General features: G+C 40.1%; 1 protein-coding gene across 1 annotated transcript in view; it reads left to right on the top strand.

Moving 5' to 3' along the window:
- The window catches only part of ostf1 (osteoclast stimulating factor 1), an 80620-nt gene extending 59210 nt beyond the window's left edge, over positions 1 to 21410 (top strand). The window contains exons 9-10 of the mRNA XM_080188908.1: positions 5532 to 5630; positions 18396 to 21410. Coding sequence (XP_080045034.1) covers positions 5532 to 5630; positions 18396 to 18454 — 158 coding nt within the window. The 3' untranslated portion in view covers positions 18455 to 21410. The remainder of the gene's footprint in view (positions 1 to 5531; positions 5631 to 18395) is intronic.
- Positions 21411 to 21700: the final 290 nt, after the last annotated feature.

Below are 21700 nucleotides of genomic sequence, written 5' to 3'. Positions count from 1 at the left end.
GTAACTGACCAGCTATCTGTTATCACCCTGCCCAGTTGTCCCCTCTGACTTCAAAGCAAAGGAAAGTTGAGAAAGATACATCAGGGACAGTAGATTAGCTATTTGGTGCCCCGTCATTTATATAAATGATGTAGATGACTGTGGCAGGTAGGATTAGTAAGTTGCAGATGACACCAATGTTGATCAGTTGGTTAACAGTGAAGCTGAATGTCTTGGGCTACAAGAAGATATAAATGGCATGGTCAGTCAGGCAGATAAGTGGCAGTTGGAATTTAAACCTGAAAAGTGTGGGGTGATACACTTTGGAAGGAGTAATTTTACAACAAAGTATTCCATGAGCGGCACACTAGAAAGCTCTATGGAACAAAGGGACCTTGTCATGTTTATCCATAGATTTCTGAAAACAAAAGGACATGTTAGTGGAGTGATGAAAAAGGCATATGGAGAACTTGCCTTTGTCGATCAAGGTATAGGTTACAAAAACAGGGAAGTCATGTTGGAGTCACTTTGGTGAGGCCACAGTTAGAGTACTGTGTGCAGACATGCATATATTCCAGGTTAAAGTCATGCATTTTGCTCTTTCTATTTTGTTTACACTGAAGCAGTTATTTGGGAAGCAGAGAAGAAAAGTTGGTTGGGGTAGGGGAGTTCCTTTACAGTACAGACTAAGGAGTTGTGATGCACAAAACTGGTGTCATCGCTACTAGGTGGAGGGGACAATTACAGCATGTTAAATATGCTCAAGTAATTGTCATTATAAAAGTCGGTATAAATATTGATGGTGGAAAAAGTTGATGTAAAAGTGTAATGATGCATGATAATCGGAAATAAGGTGCTGTAAACAGGAACTATGCATAGACACAAGATTTGAAGACATGGAGATTCAAATGTTGAAAAATAGCTTGCTGTCTAGGTCAAGTTTCTATAACTTAATTTATTATTGTCGCATGTGGACTGGGGGAGTGCGTTGGAAGGTAGGTCTGCTGAGGAGCAGTGGAGGATCTTTAAGGAGATCTTTCTTGGTGCTCAGCAGAAATTTATTCCGATGGTTAAAAAGGACAGTAGGAAGAGAGGTAATAAGCCGTGGATAACGAAGGAGGTGAAGGAAAGTGTTAAATTAAAAGCGGAGGAATTTAGAGTAGCTAAGAGTAGTGGGCGAGAAGAGGATTGGGAAAGGTTTAAATGTCAACAAAGATTGACAAAGAAGTTGATAAAGGAGGGTAGGAGAAGCTATGAGGCTGGGCTAGCACTTAATATAAAAAAGGATAGCAAGAGTTTTTATAAATATATAAAAAGGAAGAGGCTGGCTAGGGTGAACGTTGGTCCTTTAGAGGATGAGAAAGGGGAGCTAGTGGTAGGGGATGGGGATATGGCTAAGGTCTTGAATAACTTTTTTGTTTCTGTCTTCACGGAGGAGGACGTGAATAATTTGCCGGGTGTTAGCGATGGAAAGGTGGTAGGAATGGAGGGTCTTAATGACATTACTGTTACTAGAGAGGTGGTGCTCGACAGACTGGAGGGGCTGATTGTGGACAAGTCCCCAGGACCGGATGGAATGCATCCGAGGGTTCTGAAAGAAATGGCGGAGGTGATAGTGGATGCCTTGGTGGTTATTTTCCAGACGTCGCTGGATTCCGGGGAAGTGCCGGAAGATTGGAAAACGGCTAATGTTACGCCGTTGTTTAAGAAGGGTGCCAGGCAAAAGGCGGGGAATTATAGGCCGGTTAGTTTAACGTCTGTGGTAGGTAAAATGTTAGAATCCGTCATTAAGGAGGAAATTGCGAGGCATCTTGAAGGGAATTGCTTGATAGGGCGGACGCAACACGGTTTCATTAAAGGGAAGTCGTGTCTGACAAATTTACTGGAGTTCTATGAGGATGTGTCTAGGGCAGTGGATAGAGGAGAGCCGGTGGATGTGGTCTTTCTGGATTTTCAGAAGGCGTTTGACAAGGTACCTCACAAGAGGTTATTGCAGAAGGTCAGGGGACATGGAGTTGGGGGTAGGGTGTTAGCGTGGATAGAGGATTGGTTGTCAAATAGGAGGCAGAGAGTGGGGGTCAATGGGTGCTATTCGGATTGGCGGTTGGTGACTAGTGGGGTGCCCCAGGGGTCGGTGCTGGGGCCTCAGCTATTTACCATTTATATAGATGATCTGGAGGAGGGAACCGAGTGCAGGGTGTCGAAATTTGCTGATGACACCAAGATTGGTGGAAAGGCAAATTGTGCGGAGGGTGTGGAGAGTCTGCAGAAGGATCTAGATAGGCTGGGCGAATGGGCCAGGAAATGGCAAATGGAATTTAATGTTGGCAAGTGTGAGGTGGTCCACTTTGGTAGGAAGAATGGTAGGAAGGACTATTACTTACGTGGTGAAAAACTGCAGCAGGCGACGGTGCAGAGGGACCTCGGGGTCCTTGTGCATGAGTCGCAAAAACCCAGCTTGCAGGTGCAGCAGGTGGTCAGGAAGGCAAATGGGATGCTGGCCTTCATAGGGAACTATGCATAGACACAAGATTTGAAGACATGGAGATTCAAATGTTGAAAAATAGCTTGCTGTCTAGGTCAAGTTTCTATAACTTAATTTATAAAAGTAGGGAGGTCTTGCTGCAGCTGTATAGGGCATTGGTGAGGCCGCAGCTGGAGTACTGTGTGCAGTTTTGGGCGCCGCACCTGCGCAAGGATATTTTGGCCCTGGAGGGAGTGCAGAGGAGGTTTACTAGGCTGATACCGGAGTTGAGGGGATTGAGCTATGAGGAGAGGCTGAATAAACTAGGCTTGTACTCGTTAGAGTTTAGAAGAATGAGGGGAGATCTCATTGAGACGTATAAGATGATGAATGGGATGGATAGGATAGAGGTGGAGAGACTCTTCCCGCTCAAAAAAGACAGTAGGACTAGGGGGCACAGCCTCAAGATAAAGGGGAGGCGGTTTAGAACGGAGTTGAGGAGGAACTTCTTCACTCAAAGGGTGGTGAATCTCTGGAATTCTCTGCCCGTTGAAGTGGTGGAGGCTGCCTCGCTAAATATTTTTAAGAAGCGGGTTGATGGGTTCTTGATAAGAGAGGGGATTAAGGGTTATGGGGAGAGGGCGGGAAAGTGGAACTGAGCCACAACAGATCAGTCATGATCTTATTGAATGGCGGGGCAGGCTCGAGGGGCTAGATGGCCTACTCCTGCTCCTATTTCTTATGTTCTTATGTTCTTATGTTCTTATGTTCTTATGTTTTAAGGTACTGTGGAAGTATTGTTTCTTGTGCGCTATACAGACAAAACATATTGTTCATAGAGTACATAGGGGCAAAGGAAAGGAGAGAGTGCATAACTGACCATTTTGCTGTTTTTCAACCAAGTGGAGTTCAAGTTCATTTTCTTGGCTATCTTTAAATTTGGTTTTTGTGGTGAAGGAACATTATTTGCATCTAAATATTTACCCTCTTTTTACTCTTAGTCCTTACTGTCTTAAGTACGAAGTTTTTTTGTACATAAAAGCTGCAAAAAACATTGGTCATTTCTTGCTTCACACTAATTTCCAAGAATTCACTTTTCTGATACCTCAGCTTGTCCATTGTTGGTGAGGAGAGCAAATAAAATATTTTATTGGTCCATATTTTTAAGTTTTCTTAATTCAATTTGTAAATATGATGAGACTCTGCAATCATCATCTGGCCTGACTCACAGAGGTGTAGCAATGCACCTCTTTCAGTGACGGATTAAAATGCAGTTTGCTGAAACTTCAGAGCGTATAGGTCCGATTTTTACCATTTTGATTCGAAGTTCTGGGTAGACTTGAAGCTGGGAGTGTTTCAGATTCGATTTTTCGACCCATACTGAGGCGCCCCCATACCCACTTTGCCTACAAAAATATCAGCAATTCTGAATTATGCTGCACAAGCCTGTGGGCGTGTCTTAACGCACCTGAAACCCTGCAGCTCCAATCAGTGCCTCCAACTGCGCATGTGCAGAAAAAGATTATAGAATGCTGGTCCCCTGCCACATCCCTTCCAATGTGTGTGGAAATGCCAGCGTTGGACTGGGGTAAACGCAATAAGAAGTTTTACCCCAGTCCAACATTGATATCTCCACATCATGACTACCATTGACACTGCAAACTGCCGGTTCCAAGTGGAGAGGATCTCCAAGAAGATTGCGCATATCGACACAGACATCCCTCCCAGCCAGGGTAATACCACCACCACCACCACCATCCCCCAGCACAGAGCCCTTGGACACTTGACACTTATCTCCTCACTGAGGGAGCACCTGAATCGGACTTATACGGAGCATGTCTGTTTTGCGCCAATTCTGGATGGGCAAATGCAGTGGTAAAGGTGAATGTGCCGGTGAAGCTGGGCAGCCCATTAAGTCAATTTAAATGCATGCAGTTTCAGGCGAGGTCCCTATCGTGGCCATTTTTGGGCATTGGTAAAGAGGGAACTGGCATGGAGGTGGGCGTGAATCGTGCTACTCGTCTCAAACCCGACTTTACCAAGTTTTCATGCCCGAAAACAGGCGCAATGCGATGGTAAAATGAATTCAAATTACACATTTTATATTTTCCTTTTGCTCTTGTTCTTCCAATTTAACTTGTCATTTGAATGTCTGTTAAAGCACTTGCCATTGAAGCTTTGAATCTCAAAATGTAAACTCCGAATTGAATTTACCTACTTTAAAAGTCAAATGCAAAAATAGAATTCGGTGTACAAGGAAATGTTGCATTTAACTACTATGGTCATGCACCCACTTTGCCTCAAATATCAGTCATGAGATTTTAGTAATGACATGTCTTGGTGTTACTGACAGTTACTAACAACTTGAGGACCAGCCAAGGAAGATGTAACACTTGCTCCACAAGTGGAACATGAGAAACAGCTCATATTATGAGAGATTGAGTAGATTGGGCCTGTACTCGTTGGAGTTTAGAAGGCTGAGGGGTGATCTTATAGAGACATATAAGATAATAAAGGGACTAGGTAGGATAGAGGTAGAGAGATTCTTGGATGGAATCCAGAACTAGAGGGCACAGCCTCAAAATAAGGGCAGGTCAGTTTAGAACAGAGTTGAGGAGGAACTTCTTCTCTCAGAGGGTAGTGAATCTCTGGAACTCTCTGCCCATTGAAGTGGTGGAGGCTACCTCGTTGAATATGTTTAAGTCATGGGTACTTAGATTTCTGATTGATAAGGAAATTAAGGGTTATAGAGAGCAGGCGGGTAAGTGGAACTGATCCACTTCAGATCAGCCATGATCTTATTGAATGGCGGGGCCAGCTCGAGGGGCTAGATGGCCTACTCCTGCTCCTTTTTCTTATGTTGTTATGTTCTTATTATGATAGTGGATATTTAAGTCAGACCATCTCCCACACACTAAATTTCTGCGCTAAGAGATCAATTCCACTTAATACCACAACCATTCCCTGTGTCAGACAATGCTGTTGAGTGGATTATTAACCTCCACATTAAACTGTAACTACTTCATCAGCTATACAAATGAAAAAGACCTGACTGTTATGTATGTGTAACTGTCTCTTCTATCTGTAGGCGCCAGAATAGATCTGAAAAACAATGAGAAGAAAGTGCCGTTAGACATGGCCACCAATCCGCAATGTTCTTCTCTTCTTAAAAAGAAATCTGGACAAGGTAAGCAGGAAGAACCAAGGTATAAGTTTTTTTAATGCATTGACTTGCATCAGCTTAGGACACTAAGTAACCTGGATACTTGTGAGGCATCTGTACTGCATCACGATTTCCTGTATTGACAGCTTTGATTATGAAGGAAATGTATTTTTCCTTTGAGCACCATTGCCATGCTATCTGCACCAGATAATATTTTGTAGCTGTTTCTAAAAGGAAATGAAAAGAAAAATTAATCCTTGTGTACAGAAAAGATTATTTCGTGTAGGATTTTATTTGCAAATTATTTATCGTTTTATGTAAAGAAACTAAGGGTTAGGTGGGGATGCTATGCATTGTGTTATAAATATTCTGCTTTTGAACCCTTTCTCTTTAAAATTATAGAAAGATACTCCATAGGAGGAGGTCCTTCAGCCCATTATGCCTGTTCAACTAACCTCCTTCCCCACAACCCAAGCTCTTGCATATTTATTCAACTCCCTTTTGAAAGTTAATATTCAGTTTGCTCTGCTGGTCTTTCAGGCAGTGCGATCAAGATCACAACACTTGACTATGTAAGAAGATGGGTGTCATCATTTTGTCTCCAGTTCTTTCACCTAGCATCTTAACGCCGTGTCCTTTGGTTACCCTTTCTCTTTATTTACTCTATCAAAACGCTTCATGATTTTGAGCACCATTCAAATCTTCATTTCACTTCTCTGCTCTGAGGAGAACAATCCCAGCTTCTCTCCATAGAATTGAAGTCCCTTAATCTTGGTACCGTTCCAGTAGATGCCTTTTTCACTCTCTTTAAAGCCTTAAGTGTGGTGCTCAAAATTGAACTTAGTACTCTAGTTTTAGTTTAATCAGTGTTTTATAAAGTTTTAGCTTAATTTCCTGGTTTTCGTACTCTGTACCCCAGTTAATGAAATCAAGGATTTCAAAAGCTTTTTAACATCTTTCTCAACTTATCTCGCTGCCTTCAAAGATACATGTACGTATATACCCAAGTCTTTTTGTTCTTAGGTCTACTTCACAATGGTATAGTTTGGTTTGTATTGCTTTGCCTTGCTCTTCCTGCCAAGATGTATAACTTCATGAAAAGAAAATACTACAGATGCTAGAAGTAAAACCAGAGAGAGCTTAGCGGCAGATCTGATAATAAATCTGCTGCTAACTGCACATATGCTACCAGACCTGCTGAAAATTTTCAGTATTTTCTGTTTTGTATCTCTTACAATTTCTCTACCTTTAATTTCATCTAATAACTATCTGTCCAGGTTACCAGCTTGTCTGTGTCTCCTATTGAGAAATGAGTTTTGAATCCTACTATGGCAGTTGGGAAATTTTCCACCCTTCCCGTAGAAACTTCACCTGCATCCTACAAGGACCTACTTTTCTACTTTGTCAATTTTTAAGTATGTCCTTCATCTGTTTCTTACCAAATATCACTACCACTTTCTCTACTGATTCACTGGCAACATCCTCTTAAGTAAAATGACTCACTTAATACCTCAGAAATTTCCCTTTTTAGTCCCTCATTGGCCCCGCCCTCACTTTGACTTCCCTTAACTACTGTTTGCTACAACTCTGTTCTCAAACTTTTTGTCCTCTTTGGATGTTATTCCTTTTCCCCTCAAGGAAATGTCTAATTTGTTCCTAAATTATCTCCTCTTTGAAGGCCTCCCATTGTTCATTTACTTTTTGCCTATCGGTTTTTAATACCAGTTCGCCTGGTTAAGATCTCTCCAATTACTGAAGCCAACCCTCTCCCACATAAATTTGTATTTGCTCATTTTTTTTCCTTTTCCAGAACAATTCTAAACCCAATGGTATTATGATTTCCTTCTTTTCCCTCTGATTCACTAACTTGCTTGGATGCCTTGTTGGAAATATTGAGTTCTCAATCTTCCCCTTCTTTGCAGGGGCAGGGATGACTGAATTGGACCAAAAAAAAATACATTTTGTAAAACAAATGGTCCAATGCATTGGTTTGTTACAGTAAAAATCATGATGTACTCATATCCACAAATATATCATGTTCCTGCATAAGAGTTAACAATATTCTGCATAAGGATCTGACACAGACGCTAGATTTTACATAAAGTAGCTGGTTTGATTTTATTTTGGTGCCATCACCCTCTAACCTGTCAAATGTGAATAAGTGTGCTGGAGGGAATAGAACTGCCTGAGGCCATTTACCTGCCTGAGGCCTCAACACTCCTGTCTGGGAGTGTTTTACCTTCACCAATTTCAAAGCCAGTCAATATAAATTTAAAAGTTACAACCTCATTATGTCATCAGCACTGCACCAAAATTTTAACTTCAGCATTCAGGGGCCCACATGTGACCAAGTCTAATGGTTAAACCAGGGTGAGAATTGTGGTGTTGCCAGAAGACCGCAAGTTTAAGTTTAAAAATGTAACTTTTATGTAGCGTCCTTGTGGTCCTACTAGGGGCCGTTAGGTCCCAAAGACTAAAGGATTCATTCAGCCTTTCCAACCCTTTGCCTGGCTTGCATCAGCTTGCCAACTCCCATTCATTCCCTAGCACTTACACAGGGGACAGGTTCCTTGGGTCCTCAGTGGCACCTGACTCCTGCTCCTCATGACTTCCAAGAGTGCTTCCTGCTTTGGCTGTTCTCCTCCCATAAGATGAAGGAGCAGAATTAGGCAACTCAGCCCATCGAGTCTGCACAGTCATTCAATCATGGCTTATATTTTTCTCATCCCCATTCTCCTGCCTTTTCCCTATAATCCCTGATCCCCTTATTAATCGAGAACCTATATATTTCTGTCTTAAAAATACTCAACAACCTGGCCTCCACAGCCTTCTGCAGCAAAGAGTTCCACAGGTTCGCCATTCTCTGGCTGAAGAGATTCCTCCTCGTCTTTATTTTGAAGATCGGCCCTTTAGTTTCAGGTTGTCCTCTTCGGTCTAGTTTTTCCTACTAGGGGAAAGATCCTCTCCATGTCCACTCTATTCCAGGCCTTGCAGTATCCTGTAAGTTTCAATAGGATCACCCTCATCCTTCTAAACTCCAGTGAGTACAGAACCAGTGTCCTCAACTGCTCCTCATACGACAAACTCTTCATTCCAGGGATCATTCTTATGAACCTCCTCTGGACCCTTTCCAAGGCCAGCACATCCTTCCTTAGATACGGGGCCCAAAACTGCCCACGATACTCCAAATGGGGTATGACCAGAGCCTTATACAACCTCAAAAGTACATCCCTGCTCTTGTATTCTCGCCCTTTCAACAAGAATGCTTACACTGCATTTGCCTTCCTAACTGCTGACTGAACCTGCACGTTAACCTTAAGAGAATCTTGAACAATGACTCCCAAGTCCCTTTTGTGTTTCTGATTTCCTAAGCATTCCCCCATTTAGAAAATAGTCTATGCCTCCATGTCACCTTTTATAGTGCATAATCTCACACTTTTTCTCATTGTATTCAATCTGCCACTTCTTTGCCCACTCTCATAACCTGTTCAAATCCCCCTGCTTCCTCAGTACTATCTGTCTCTCTACATATGTGTCATCTGCCAACTTGGCAACAGTGCCCTCGGTTCCTTCTTCCAAATCATTAATGTATATTGTGAAAAATTGTGGTCCCAGCACTGACCCCTGAGGCACACCATTAGTCACTGGCTGCCGTGCTGGAAAAAAATCTCTATCTCCACTCTCTGCCTTCTCCCCACAGCCTAAGGTAAAACTGAGCACAAAGTGTTTAAGATTTATCTGAATTGGTATAACTATTTTTACTTGGTAACTTTTAACTAAATAGACAATTGTTTAAATATAGAATAGTATGGACAGAGTAATTGTAGATCATGCTACAGATTTGTTTAAAAAAAACAGAGTTTTTTCTGAATCTATGATGTTTTAAGATAATTGTAAGAAACCAGGTCAGAATAAACCTCTTTTCCATACCCAGTTTTACTATTTCTCTATTGCTTTCACTTGCCGAAACAATCTTTTCTGAATGCTTTATAAAGGACTATTTGCAAATCAAGTACACTGCATGATATTGTTTCCCACAATTCACTTGAGGAACTAGTCAGACAGTCCTGCCTTTCAAAAACCATGTGACTATTCCTTCCTCGGTGATTGCTATTTGTGTAGTTCCCAGCTTTGTTTCTGAGAATCAGTTTTTGTTCTACCCTTGTTTGATGGATCTGTAATTCCCTGAATTAGACTGATCATAATTTTTTTCAATATAGGTAATATGTTGCTTCCTTCCAACTTAGTGGTACCTCCCTGACATTCTGTACCTCTCTCAGCGTGATTATCTCTTAACCCATATACCTTCTATTAAAAAGGGTGGGTCCAGTTTGTACCCAAGAATATGTTCTTTTTGCATCATGTTTGAACCTCTTGACTTGATTTGGCAGTACTTACATCATTTCCATGAATGGAGGCAATGTTTTAATTTTGCATCAGGAATGCCACAAGAATATATCTGTTAAATGTGTGAATTATTTTCTTCTTGTCTTCCACTTCATTCCCATTGGTGTCCTTTATGGCTTTCACTCTGTCTCTGATAAATTTACTGTTATTACCGTAATTTCTTACTGTTTCTATGTTCACTTGCAGTTCCCTCCTCTGAATTTCATTCATCCTTTCATAATATCAGTAATTGTCCCAGTGGACCATCTAACTCCGCTCTGTAGTCTTTTTGAAGTTTGTAATTTCATTAGTGTTTTTTTGATTTCTTTTGCATCATGTTTTTCAGTTTAGCTTATTTTAGGTTTGTGTTGTTTCTCTCTATCTAGATACTAAACTATTTTTGTTGGTTTACCTTGGTTAGTTTTGTGGTTTTGTTTGATCTATTTCCTGATTTTTGTGTTTTGCAAGACCAAGTTGGCTATGGAATAATTTGCTTATTTATTCCTAAGTGAAATGAAAGAGGTATTTTGCAAATGTAGTCTACAAAGCACATGTTTTTTTTTTGTTGGTCTCTAAATCTGCTTTGGGGATAGCTTCCTTTCATTGGAATGTCTTTAAATAACTCTGCACTGCTTGAGCATGCGAAAGCTGAGGAAAGCTATGATGCTCTCATTTCCTCATCCTATTCTAGCAGATGTGTTAAACATATCGTGCAAACGTAAAATGGGTGGGAAAATTAGGATGTATTTTTCACATGATGCCTTTAGTAATTAGTACTTTGCCTTTCTATCTTGCTTTGCCCTTTAAGAGACTACTTTAAAACTAGTTGTTTCATCACACTTGGTCACCTGGCCAAATATCTCCTTGTGAGGCTAAGTGTCATATTCAATTACATTTTACTATCCATGGAAATTAATTTTGGGGAAACATTGTTCATTTGTTTTATTTTAGAAAATGCATATAAATGAACAATAATAAAACTACCCTACCTCAGAGATCTAACTTTACTTAATTATGCTTTAAGAAACAATTCCAGTGCATTAAGGTAATCAGTGAGTCCCACCCAGAATGTGCATCTTCTTCCATAAATCAAACTCCTGTTAAAAAGACACAAACTAGATCAGGAACTGGGGATTGTAGCCTTTTTCCTGAAACAGCAATACTGAGACACGGAGCCATTTTTCTTGTTTATTACACACTTCACTTCTGTCAGAATTCTTTAAGAGCAGATTTCACCAAGAAAGGTCTGCTCGTCAAATACCCTTCCTGCCTGATTCAGTGTCTCCGGATCCTTTAAAGAGATTGCTTTCCTTAGAAAACAGTACCAGGCGAGACATCAACAAAAGTGCAGCACTTTCAACTGCAGCTTTGTAGAAGAGTTTCAAAACTGTAAGATGTGCTTGAAAGGATTTTAATTGTGAGGCAGCATAATCATGTATGCCTTTTGATCATCACAACTGTACCTTCCAAATCTATTGATTTTTTGCTTAGACGCCTAGGTACTTGTAGGTAGTAACTATCTATTCCAGTGTCCTGATCATAAATCTTCAGAAGAACAATATCATTAACTGGCTTTTTCCTGAAATCTACAACTAGTTCTCACATTTTGTTGCTATTCAGTATAAGAGAGGTGTTGTTGCACCATTTTGAGATTCTCCACTGAGAATATTTTCTATATTAAAGATGCCTTATATATATTTTTATTGTAATGAGAATGAGGTTACTCTGGTTAACTGCCTCCTTTGATGCAACCAGATATTAGAGCAAAAATGGTAATATAACAAGGATTGGGAGAATTTCTTTGTGGATTAATTTAAGACAATTAATGGGAATGTCGTTAAATTTAATTTGAATTTGAGAAATTGGTTTCCCTGTTCACCTTCTCATATGTTGTTTTAATCCAAAATTAATTGTTGCAAAACATAAACTGAGTAAAATAAGTGGCTGGGATTTCGCAGTCAATGACAAAATAACAGCATTCACTACAAACATCTTAAAAGAAAAGCTGCCTGCAAAGATGTAGCCATTTCTGTGGTATGGATTTCATCTTCCATAACATTAGTTTGAATCTGGTGCAAAGTCAGGGGGGATCTCCAGATGTCCAGGAACAGTGATGTCATTAAGCAATGAAATCAGTCAATCGCATTGAAAAATTCTCAGAGTGCAACCCAGTCAGTAGAAGGGCTAGCCTTAAGAATCATCAGAACGAGGAACAGGAATGAGCAATTCAGCCCCCCGAGCCTGCTGCTCCATTCCATATTGTCATGGCTGATCTCATCTCAGCCTCAACTCCACTTACTTGTCCATTCACCATGTCCGCCTCTTCTTAAATTTACTCACATCCCGGCATTCACCATACTCTGGTTAGTGAATTCCAGTCTTTGAGAGAAGTAATTTCTCCTCATTCCTGTTTTAAAGCTCCTACTCCTTATCCTAAACCTATGATCTAAGTTCTAGATTACTCTACAAGAAGAAACATCATCTCCGCGTCTACTTTGTCAATCCACCTTATCATCTTGTACACCTTAATTTGAGTTTTCAGACACTTATGTGGAGTGAGGCTACACATTAAAAGCTGAAATATAATGGACATCAAAAAGTATATATTATTTTAAAACTATGGAATTGTTATCAGTTGATATTACACAAGTATAAAATTAATTTCCCAGGGTCAGAGAGGTTCTCCAGTTATGACTTAATACACTTGTGAAACACAATTGTGCTTCATTAACATGATGCAACTTCTTTTGATGGTTTAACAAAGAATTACAGAATAAAAGAGGAAGTTGTCATCAGTTCTGTCATTTCTAGAGTTGCTGCTGTGAGGATTTGAAAATTCCTTTTGTGATACAAATAAATAAACTTTAAAATAACTAGGTTTACGTTAACACTGCAATCTAGTTACCGTGAAAATCCCCTAGTCACACCTTGGCACCTGTTCCGATACAGTGAGGGAGAATTATCGTGGCCAATGCACCTAACCAGCATTTCTTTTAGAATGTGGGAAGAAACCAAAGCATTTGGAGGAAACCCATGCAGACACGGGGGAACATGCAGACTCCACATAGACAGTGACCTCAAGCCAGGAATCGAATCAGGGTCCCTTGCACTGAGAGGCCGCAGTGCTAACCACTCTGCCACTTGCTGCTCCATGGTGTTGCTGGGAACCACTGACAGCAACTTCGGGCTTTCTGTGCTTAACCATGCAAGTACAGACACAAGAAGTTGCTGGCTGTTTCCCAGGATCTTGTAGTAACAACCATAGACTCCTGACAGTGCACAGAGGCCATTTGGCTCATCAAAGTTGCACCAACCCTCCAGAAGAGTATCCCATCTCACCTCCACCCTATCCCTGTAACCCTGTGCATTTACCATGGCCAATTCCCTCCAACCTACCCATCTTGGGACACTAAGGGGCAATTTAGAATGTCAATCCCTGCACACCTCTGGACTGTTGGAGGAAACCCATGCAGACACGAGGAGAACATGCAAATACCACACAATCACCCATGGTGACATGCTCTTTCTCCACAATACCTGCCTAATAGATACTGGAGAATTTTCCCAGGCATGTGTGTTGGGCCTTAAGTTCCCTAAAAGTATCATTGGATGGATCCCAGCATCATCCCACCTTCTACTGGGTTTCACTGGGACAGGATAGAAGGCAAATCTCCTCCCACCAGACTCTTTGGAAAGTAACTAAGGTATTTCTAAAGCAAGTGAAGAACTGTTTTAACCCTGAATTTTGGATTTCCAATCCAGGGAACCTATCTCCCAAGCTATCAGCAGCTCATCAGGGTAGCCAGATTGGTGCACAGCAGAAAGAACATCTTCAGTTTTACTGACAAGCTGAGACTCCAATCACCAAACTCAAAGGGCATCAATCACGGCCAGCTGAAAGGCTGCCAGCCAAAACACTCCTTCAGGGGTGCTGTGGCTGCTTGATTGTAATTGTCAACATCTCGAAGGTGCTGTACCTGGCATCTTGCTCATCTTCAGCTCCACTCCACTGTTGCTAGCCTTCACTGTGCTAAGGGAGTAGCTTTGCAGCTGTATTTTGTACCACCATTAACAGCACTTGCAGCAGCACCAGCTGCAGTTGCTTTCTCCTCATTCACTTGCCCCTCTTCAGGGCAGAGGTAATGAACACATCAATCTCACTGGAAGGAGGGACCCCCTTCGGGGTCTACAGGCAAAGGATCCATTCTGCTGACATGTCAAAGCACCCAGGAGGCTCAGGCTTTCATGACAGGTTGTCACTGACATTTGCAGTCTCCTAGAAAAAGACTTCTTTGACTGCCTGTTTGCCTGTCATTGGAAGGTTGCTGCCCACTACTCTTCTCCCACTCTACCTGCATTTTTTCAGCTTGACTAATTTATGCTTTCGTCTGCAAGAAGAAAAAGCAGAGAGGTGCAAGTATTTTTAATGCCATGTGTAAAAAGGAGAGAAGGATAACTTTGTGGAAGATGATTTGGTAAGAGAGGGTAATAACATGGTTTGCCTGAGTGGCAGTTCAGATGGGGATATGAGGTATTTGGAGAGAGGAATGTGTAGAACTACAAGATGTATTAATCTGAGAAATGCAGTGCAGGAGAATGCTGGGAAAGTTAGAATGTGGGCTTGGCATGCCCACGGATCCTGGATCATCTTGGTGCCTTGCCTTCAGGCTGGTGGGACCATGTAAGTGGCTGACTTGCTTAGAAATTTACATCATTGCCTGCTTGGTTTGAGGGACTGCCCAAATCCTCCCATCCTTGGGAGAGCTCTCCTCACTGCAGTCTCTGCAACATGGCAGTAGGATCTCCAGCAAATAAGAGTGAAAGACCTGGAAAACAGCCTTCCCAGGTCTCTCCTTCATTTGTGTGGTTGCTGCAGCCTTATAAATCCAAGAGCTGGTGGTCTCTTCTGACACTTTAATTAAACATCTTTCCTTTGATAAAACCAGCATGCCATCCTGTCCACCCTCCCTAATTGGTTGGGGAATCCAGAAATGGGATGATAATGCTGTGGTTTAGTACAAGAGCCCAGGAAAAATTTGCTTCTTCACCATTCTGATTCCTGGCCAGGGAACGTGTCTACCATTCTGGCAGGGTTTATGTCTAGAAAATTGCCCCCTTTGGGTTGGTTAACTGCAGTAACTTGTGTTTCCAGTCTCCCTCTGAATAGCTTCTCCTTTTCCATACCTCACTGTGTGATGACAGATATACTGACAAAAGCTTCTCTTAGATGAAAGATGCCTAATTTGTCAATAGAGTTACTCCTGGAGCAAAGTATCCTATCCTAATATTTATGCCAAAATAGAAAAACTGTTGGAATCTAACCTGGCTTCATGCTGTACCCTGAGTTTCGAGTCCAAGACCTCAACACCACAGGATCATAACACCTGTTTCTGCACTTTTTTCTCTCTCCTGAACTGTTCAGCACTCTGTCTTGGGTGTCTTTATTCTCAAGATTATGATCCTGAAAACCCTCATACTTTCCCACTAGAGAGCATGACTGTTGCTCAAGCACAAAGATCTTCGGCTACAAAAAATGTTTTCTGACCATGCAAATGTGCTGCATCTTGATATACTCGGTGTCCCTCCTTCATTGCCCTTTTACTCTTGGTGTATTGACTGTGAGCTGGTTGATCTCAGTAATTTGTTATAGAGTAATTAGCTGTTCCGTAATAGATTATTGTGCATGTGCTATACTCGTCTAGGAGGTTGACATTGCAGGTTTGGGACGTGCTATTGGAGGAGGTTTGGTGAGTTGCTGCAGTGTATCTTGAATATAGTGCACGTTGCAGACACAGTCAGTGAGAGGAGGGAGGGAGTGTGTAGGCGGATGGGTGAGGTGCCTATTAAGCTAGTTGCTTTGTCTTTATGGTGCAGTGCTGCTTGTGTTGTGGCTGCACTCATCCAGGCAAGTGGAGAGTATTAATGCTTTTCAATTTAAGGCGTATTCAAAAGTAGTTAATGTTTGCTTTAACTCCTACTCACAGCCTACTCTTGAAAAACAAACTCCTCTTTACTCAGTTCACAAAGCACCCTGTATTTTGGAGGAGTGAAATATTATGCAATGGCACCTCAAAAGCTGAACTGCCTTGGGTTTACACTGTCTTAACTTGTGTAGCCCAACCATCAATCAGGGAATTATGAATTACTCTTAATAGCACATTACTGTTTCTAACCAGCTCTTGGTCAAGACACTAAATAAAGAGCTTTCTAGAAGTGAATGAAATTAAGATGAATTATAACTCCAAGCACAGTAAAATGTACAATTCCATACTTGTGTCCAAAACACAACTCTGAGGCTGAATTCCAGAGTAGTCTTTTATTCTGTTCCAGTCTTTCATTTTGCAGTGTCCGCTTACAGCTTTATTTATATCCTTGTGACCCAAGGCTATGAGCACCAGTGGTGAAATATGTCGCAGCATTCTGTAGTCTTCCCTTCCTCATAATTTTCTTCACATCATCTTTAACCCCTCACCATGCATCTCGCACCTCCACAGCATATTTACAAACCAGTTCAGGAATTTGAATGTCTGGTCATCATGTGTTTTGCAGTCCATCTTCCTGAGTTTCATTGCATACAAAAATGTAAGCAACTCAAGGTACCATATGCATGTTCACTAAAGGCGGTGGCACAGGGGTATTTTCGCTGGACCAGTATTCTAGCATCCATGATTATGCTCTAGGAATCTGGATATGAATCCCAACGTGACAGATAGTGAAATTTGAATTTCATAAAAACCTGGAATTAAAAGTCAAATGATGACCATCGTCCATTGTTGTGAAAACCCACCTTGTTCATGAATGTCCTTTAGGAAAGGAAATCTGTCACCCTTATCTGGCCTGACCTACGTACGATTCCACAGCAACGTGGTTGACTCTTAAATGCACTCGAGGACAATCAGGGATGGCTAATGGATGCTGAACTAGCCAGTGATGTCCACATCACATGAATAAACATTAAAAAAACACTTTTAATAAAGGAGTGTAAGTTTTTGAATGCAATGATTTTGAATAAATATTTTGTGCAATTTTTTAAACTGAAGTTTGATAAACATTCCTAATCTTGTGGTGAAAGGTGATGCTGTGATTTTCTTCTTTAATTTTATTATGTTTGAATATAATCTTTGGAACTTCCTAAACAACATGTTTCTTATGTGAAAAAAATTGTGTTTTCTTTGATTTTTTTTCATTTAACTCCTAACTTCTATTGACTAGCCAGTATTTAATTCCAGTAGCTAATTTGCCATGAATTAATTCTACAAACCTTTATCTTTAGAACACTTGCATGTTTAAGTTTATTGATGCTCTGAAAAGTCAAATTATATTCACTGGAGCTCCCTATTTACTAACTCACTTACCTCCTCATAGAATCCTCTCCACTCTTTAGATAGATGCTGGTGACACCAAATATGCCATTAGGGTTTCTTTTCTATTACTGATAGGGACTTGAGAAGAGTAGAACTATACTAAGTTTCCATATAACCTTTTTTCTTTAAATGAAAATATTTGCAACCCTCCTTTCCTCTTGTACAATCTCTGCATTTCATGGAACTTACAGAAATATTAGTCAAAATCTTATTTTCTCCTCGTTTCTTCGGTGTAGCCCCTCTGATCCAGTTCTGGTGCGATGTTCCATACTGCCTGACAGAAATCAACAATTATGTGCAAGATTTGTTTTGATATTAATTTATTTAAATCCCTACAAGGATTTAAAAAGAAACAGCTTTCATCAGTGAACAATGTGCCATCTTATTTTGTCACAATAAACATGTTGGTTTGCCTGCAAAACAAGACTTCAAGGAAGGCGCCAAGCAGCTCAATTTGAATACAAACATGCTGTTTGATTTGTTTGATAAGCTGTTACTTTCCAACTTAATAGTTAGTTATTTAAATTGTTAAAGCACCAAACACACACTTTCAAGGTATTTATCGGTTTGTACTTTGAAAGTTACAGCTTTGATCTGGATCTTTCAAAGATGATGTGCAAATTCTAAATAGAATTAAAGCAGATAACTTCTGTCAGGAAAATACATCTCTAAGAAGAAGATTGGTTATTCTGTTTAGCGCTGTTTTTGTAAAATCAAAGGAGCCAGTGAAGTTAATAGCTACTGAATGCTTACTCTGTTCTTATTTATATTACTTACTTGCAATTCAAAGCATAAAACAAGGTTTGGTTTCATGTAGTTTTATTCTGCTACTATGTGAAATCAAGATGGACCTTGGAGAGACATGAGGGAGAACCAATCTGTGAAATAATTGATAGACAGCAGATACATTTTTTTAAAAAGCCTAATTATTAAAGTTTTCAATATTGAATGGTTTGCAAATGTTCTTGAGGTATATTGCAGCATTTTTGCTGTGTACCTGCAAGGCTGGAATCTAAAGCAACTCTCCTTTTCCTTTCAGCTATCACAAGAACTGCAAGCAATGCGGAGGAATACCTCGATGACGAAGACTCTGATTAATTTTTTTTCTAAAAGTTAAAGCATGAAACTTACGCTAATATTCCCCTAGTGTGTTTTATCTCCCATTTTGCTTGAAGTTTCTTGGCAACAGTTTTTAAAACAAAAAATCCAAAGTTAATGAATTTCAAAAATGAACTGCAGGATAATTCTCAATATTTTACACTTCATTGTTGTTTTTTTTCTGGTTTCCATTTGCTCTGCTGTGTTTACGTAGTGATTTGAACTTACTCCAAGGCTTTTTTATTTGAGGCTGATACCAATTGAAGCAGTTTGAAGCATGCAAGATTAAGATTTAGATGTCAATGTAACATTAAAAAAAAGCTCCATGTTGAAAATAATCTTCCTTGAGACTGTTCCAATGTGTAATATATGTCATTGAACAATCAAAGAGAGTATCTTCAGCTTAAGTTATTGTGCTATTTTCACCAAAGTGAATATATGCACATAGTTTGCAGGTTATGTTTGAAAGCTTTCTATGTTCCCTGCTTTAATCTATCTGCTGCTTTGCACTCTGCAGAAATCATAACTTGACTAATTAGCACAAGCCAAACAGTCTGATCTTAAGTACTGTTGTTTCAGTTGCAACAAACCTAAAATGTAATAATCCTTATTATCTCACAATTTTTTTGCAATAGCTTTAGTGGAATTATCATAGTATGAATTTATCTCACATGGCAATAAGATTGCAATTGGAGTTATCCAGTCCCACCAATCCTAACTGCCATAATTGTGCTGTGCCTGGATATTTTACAGTAATGGTCCTTTCATACTTAAATAATTGTCTTGTTTAGAGTGATATTTCTACTAGATTGAATCTGCAAACAGCCTCTGTCATTTTTTTGTATGACGCTAAAAATTCGTAATGCTTCACATATCGTTTCTAAAGGCTGATACAAACAGTGTTTCATTTAACTGTTATTTTTCTGAATTGGTGGACAGGCAGCTCAGATCTTTTCAAGGAGAGTATTAAAATTCTTTGTTTGCTGCTTCTCACATTTAAACCCCGTTTTATTGTGCGTGTCAATTATGAAACATTTTGAAGCAGCTCATTTGCAATGAGTAAAAGACCCCTTTAACTGACATGACTGCAAGGCATTTTATTACTTCTCACAAAGTTCTGGATACAACTAAACTGTTTTTTTGCATTGCAGTAATTCATTCTTGTGTGAACAAATAAGTAAATGCTTTGAACTGTCTGCATTTGGATATGTGGAAATTATTTTAAATGTAAAATAACCCAATAATAATGACCCTGGTTAGAATATTGTACTTGCATTAACTTCTCAGGATCCTTTTACTTCTCATGATGTTAAATGTATATTAAGCATTTGCAATAATGCAATAGAATTAAAATGTTATTCTTACGTAGATTTGTATCCAGTAGCATCCTTTCAGACGGTTGACTGAGGAGACATAGAGCTGAAATTAGTGATATTCCATCAGGGAAAAAGAAAGAGCTAAGTCCTTTCCTGGATGATTAATGACACCATCCAATTGGAGGCAGCCTGAGAGCAAACCATATGCTTTTCCCCATTAGAAGAGAAAAGATATAAAACTACAGACTCATAGACCAAAAACAGAAAATGTTGGAAAATCTCAGCAGGTCTGACAGCATCTGTGAAGTGAGAACAGAGCTAATGTTTCAAGTCCGGATGACTCTTCATGAGAGTGATGACCACAGCTCTTCATATCCCACATCCTGTAAGGGCTCACTCCCTTTCTCTCAGTTCCTATGCATCTGTCCTGATGATGTCACTTTCCAAAACATCATTGCTGACATGCCCTCCTTTTTCCTTAGTCGTGGTTTTCCACCCACTGTGGTTGACAGGGCCCCCAACCATGTCAAATCCATCTCCCGCACCGCTGCTCTTACTCCTTCCCCTCACTCCCAGAACTAGCATAAGGATCCCCTTTATCCTCACTTTTCACCTGTCAGCAGCTCTTATAAAGAGTCATCCAGATTGAAACATTAGCTCTGTTCTCTCTAAGATTGTCAGACCTGAGATTTTCCAGCTGTTTCTGTTTCTGTCTCAGATTCCAGCATTCAGCTGTGGGTGGTATGGTGGCACAGTGATTAGCACTGCTGCCTCACAGCACCAGGGACACGAGTTCAATTTCAACCTTAGTCACTATCTGTGCAGAGTCTGCACATTCTCCCCATGTCTGCATGGGTTTCTTCTGGGTGCTCCAGTTTCCTCTGACAGCCCAAAGATATGTGGATTAGGTTGATTGGCTGTTCTAAATTGACCCTTAACATCAGGGGAATTAGCGGGATAAATATGTGGGGATACAGGAATAGGGCCTGGGTGGGAATACGGTCAGTGCAGACTCAATGAGCCAAATGGTGTTCTCCTGCACTGTAAGGATTCTATGATATTCTATGACTCATCCACAGCAATTTGCTTTTATCTACAGAATCATGGAAATGTGCTTAAATATTTCCACAAAATAACATGTCTACCATAAGAATAAGTATTCTATTTGTATCACCTAGATTAGTGTGCATTTGCCTATTCACTGCGTGCGGGCTTTGATTTTTTTTTGCTGTCATATTTTAATTAGTTTGATTAATTATGGAACTTAGAATCGTATGTAAATACGTAGAAAATCAATGAGTTACAAATTTGTTCTGTGATGCACAGCAAAATGAACTGAGACTTCAGAGGAATTTTTCAATGATAATGAAATTTTAGCTTTTACTTGGATCAAACAAAAATCAGTAAAATGTATATTACGAACTGTAAAATTACTATTAGGGTGAGCATATGTCTTTTATCAATTAAGATTTTGAGTGCTTAAATGCCCTTCACAGCTGTTGAACTTCAGGTCCATTATCTGTCGCAGGAGAACGCCAGTGAATTTCTATGCATTTTGAATATTTTATAACATAATTTAAGAAATGTATGATCATTGAGCAGCTGCTCCTGTTCTTAGAATAAACGTTTTGAAGAAAATAGCTTTTGAGTTTTATTTATAGCACAAAGTAAACAGAAGACATTTATAATTATGTTCCAAAAGATCAGTATATCCATTGTGCATTTAGAAGCTACCTCACTGTGTAGACTCTGCTAACATATTGCTTGATTTGATGGTAATGTTTACTCGGTCCTGAGTTTTGCTGTGATTGTGATGTGACCGAACAGGCCAATTCTCAATCCACAGATCTTTGGCACATGGGTTAGGGACTCCCATAAGGTAGTGGGATCTGAATCGCGGGATTTACTCCCTTTACTTTCCTTCTCTGCC

This window comes from Carcharhinus amblyrhynchos, chromosome 5 (assembly GCF_965287045.1).
Source record: "Carcharhinus amblyrhynchos chromosome 5, sCarAmb.v2.hapA, whole genome shotgun sequence".
Lineage (NCBI taxonomy): Eukaryota > Metazoa > Chordata > Chondrichthyes > Carcharhiniformes > Carcharhinidae > Carcharhinus > Carcharhinus amblyrhynchos.
This window is presented reverse-complemented; position numbering and strand designations above follow the sequence as displayed.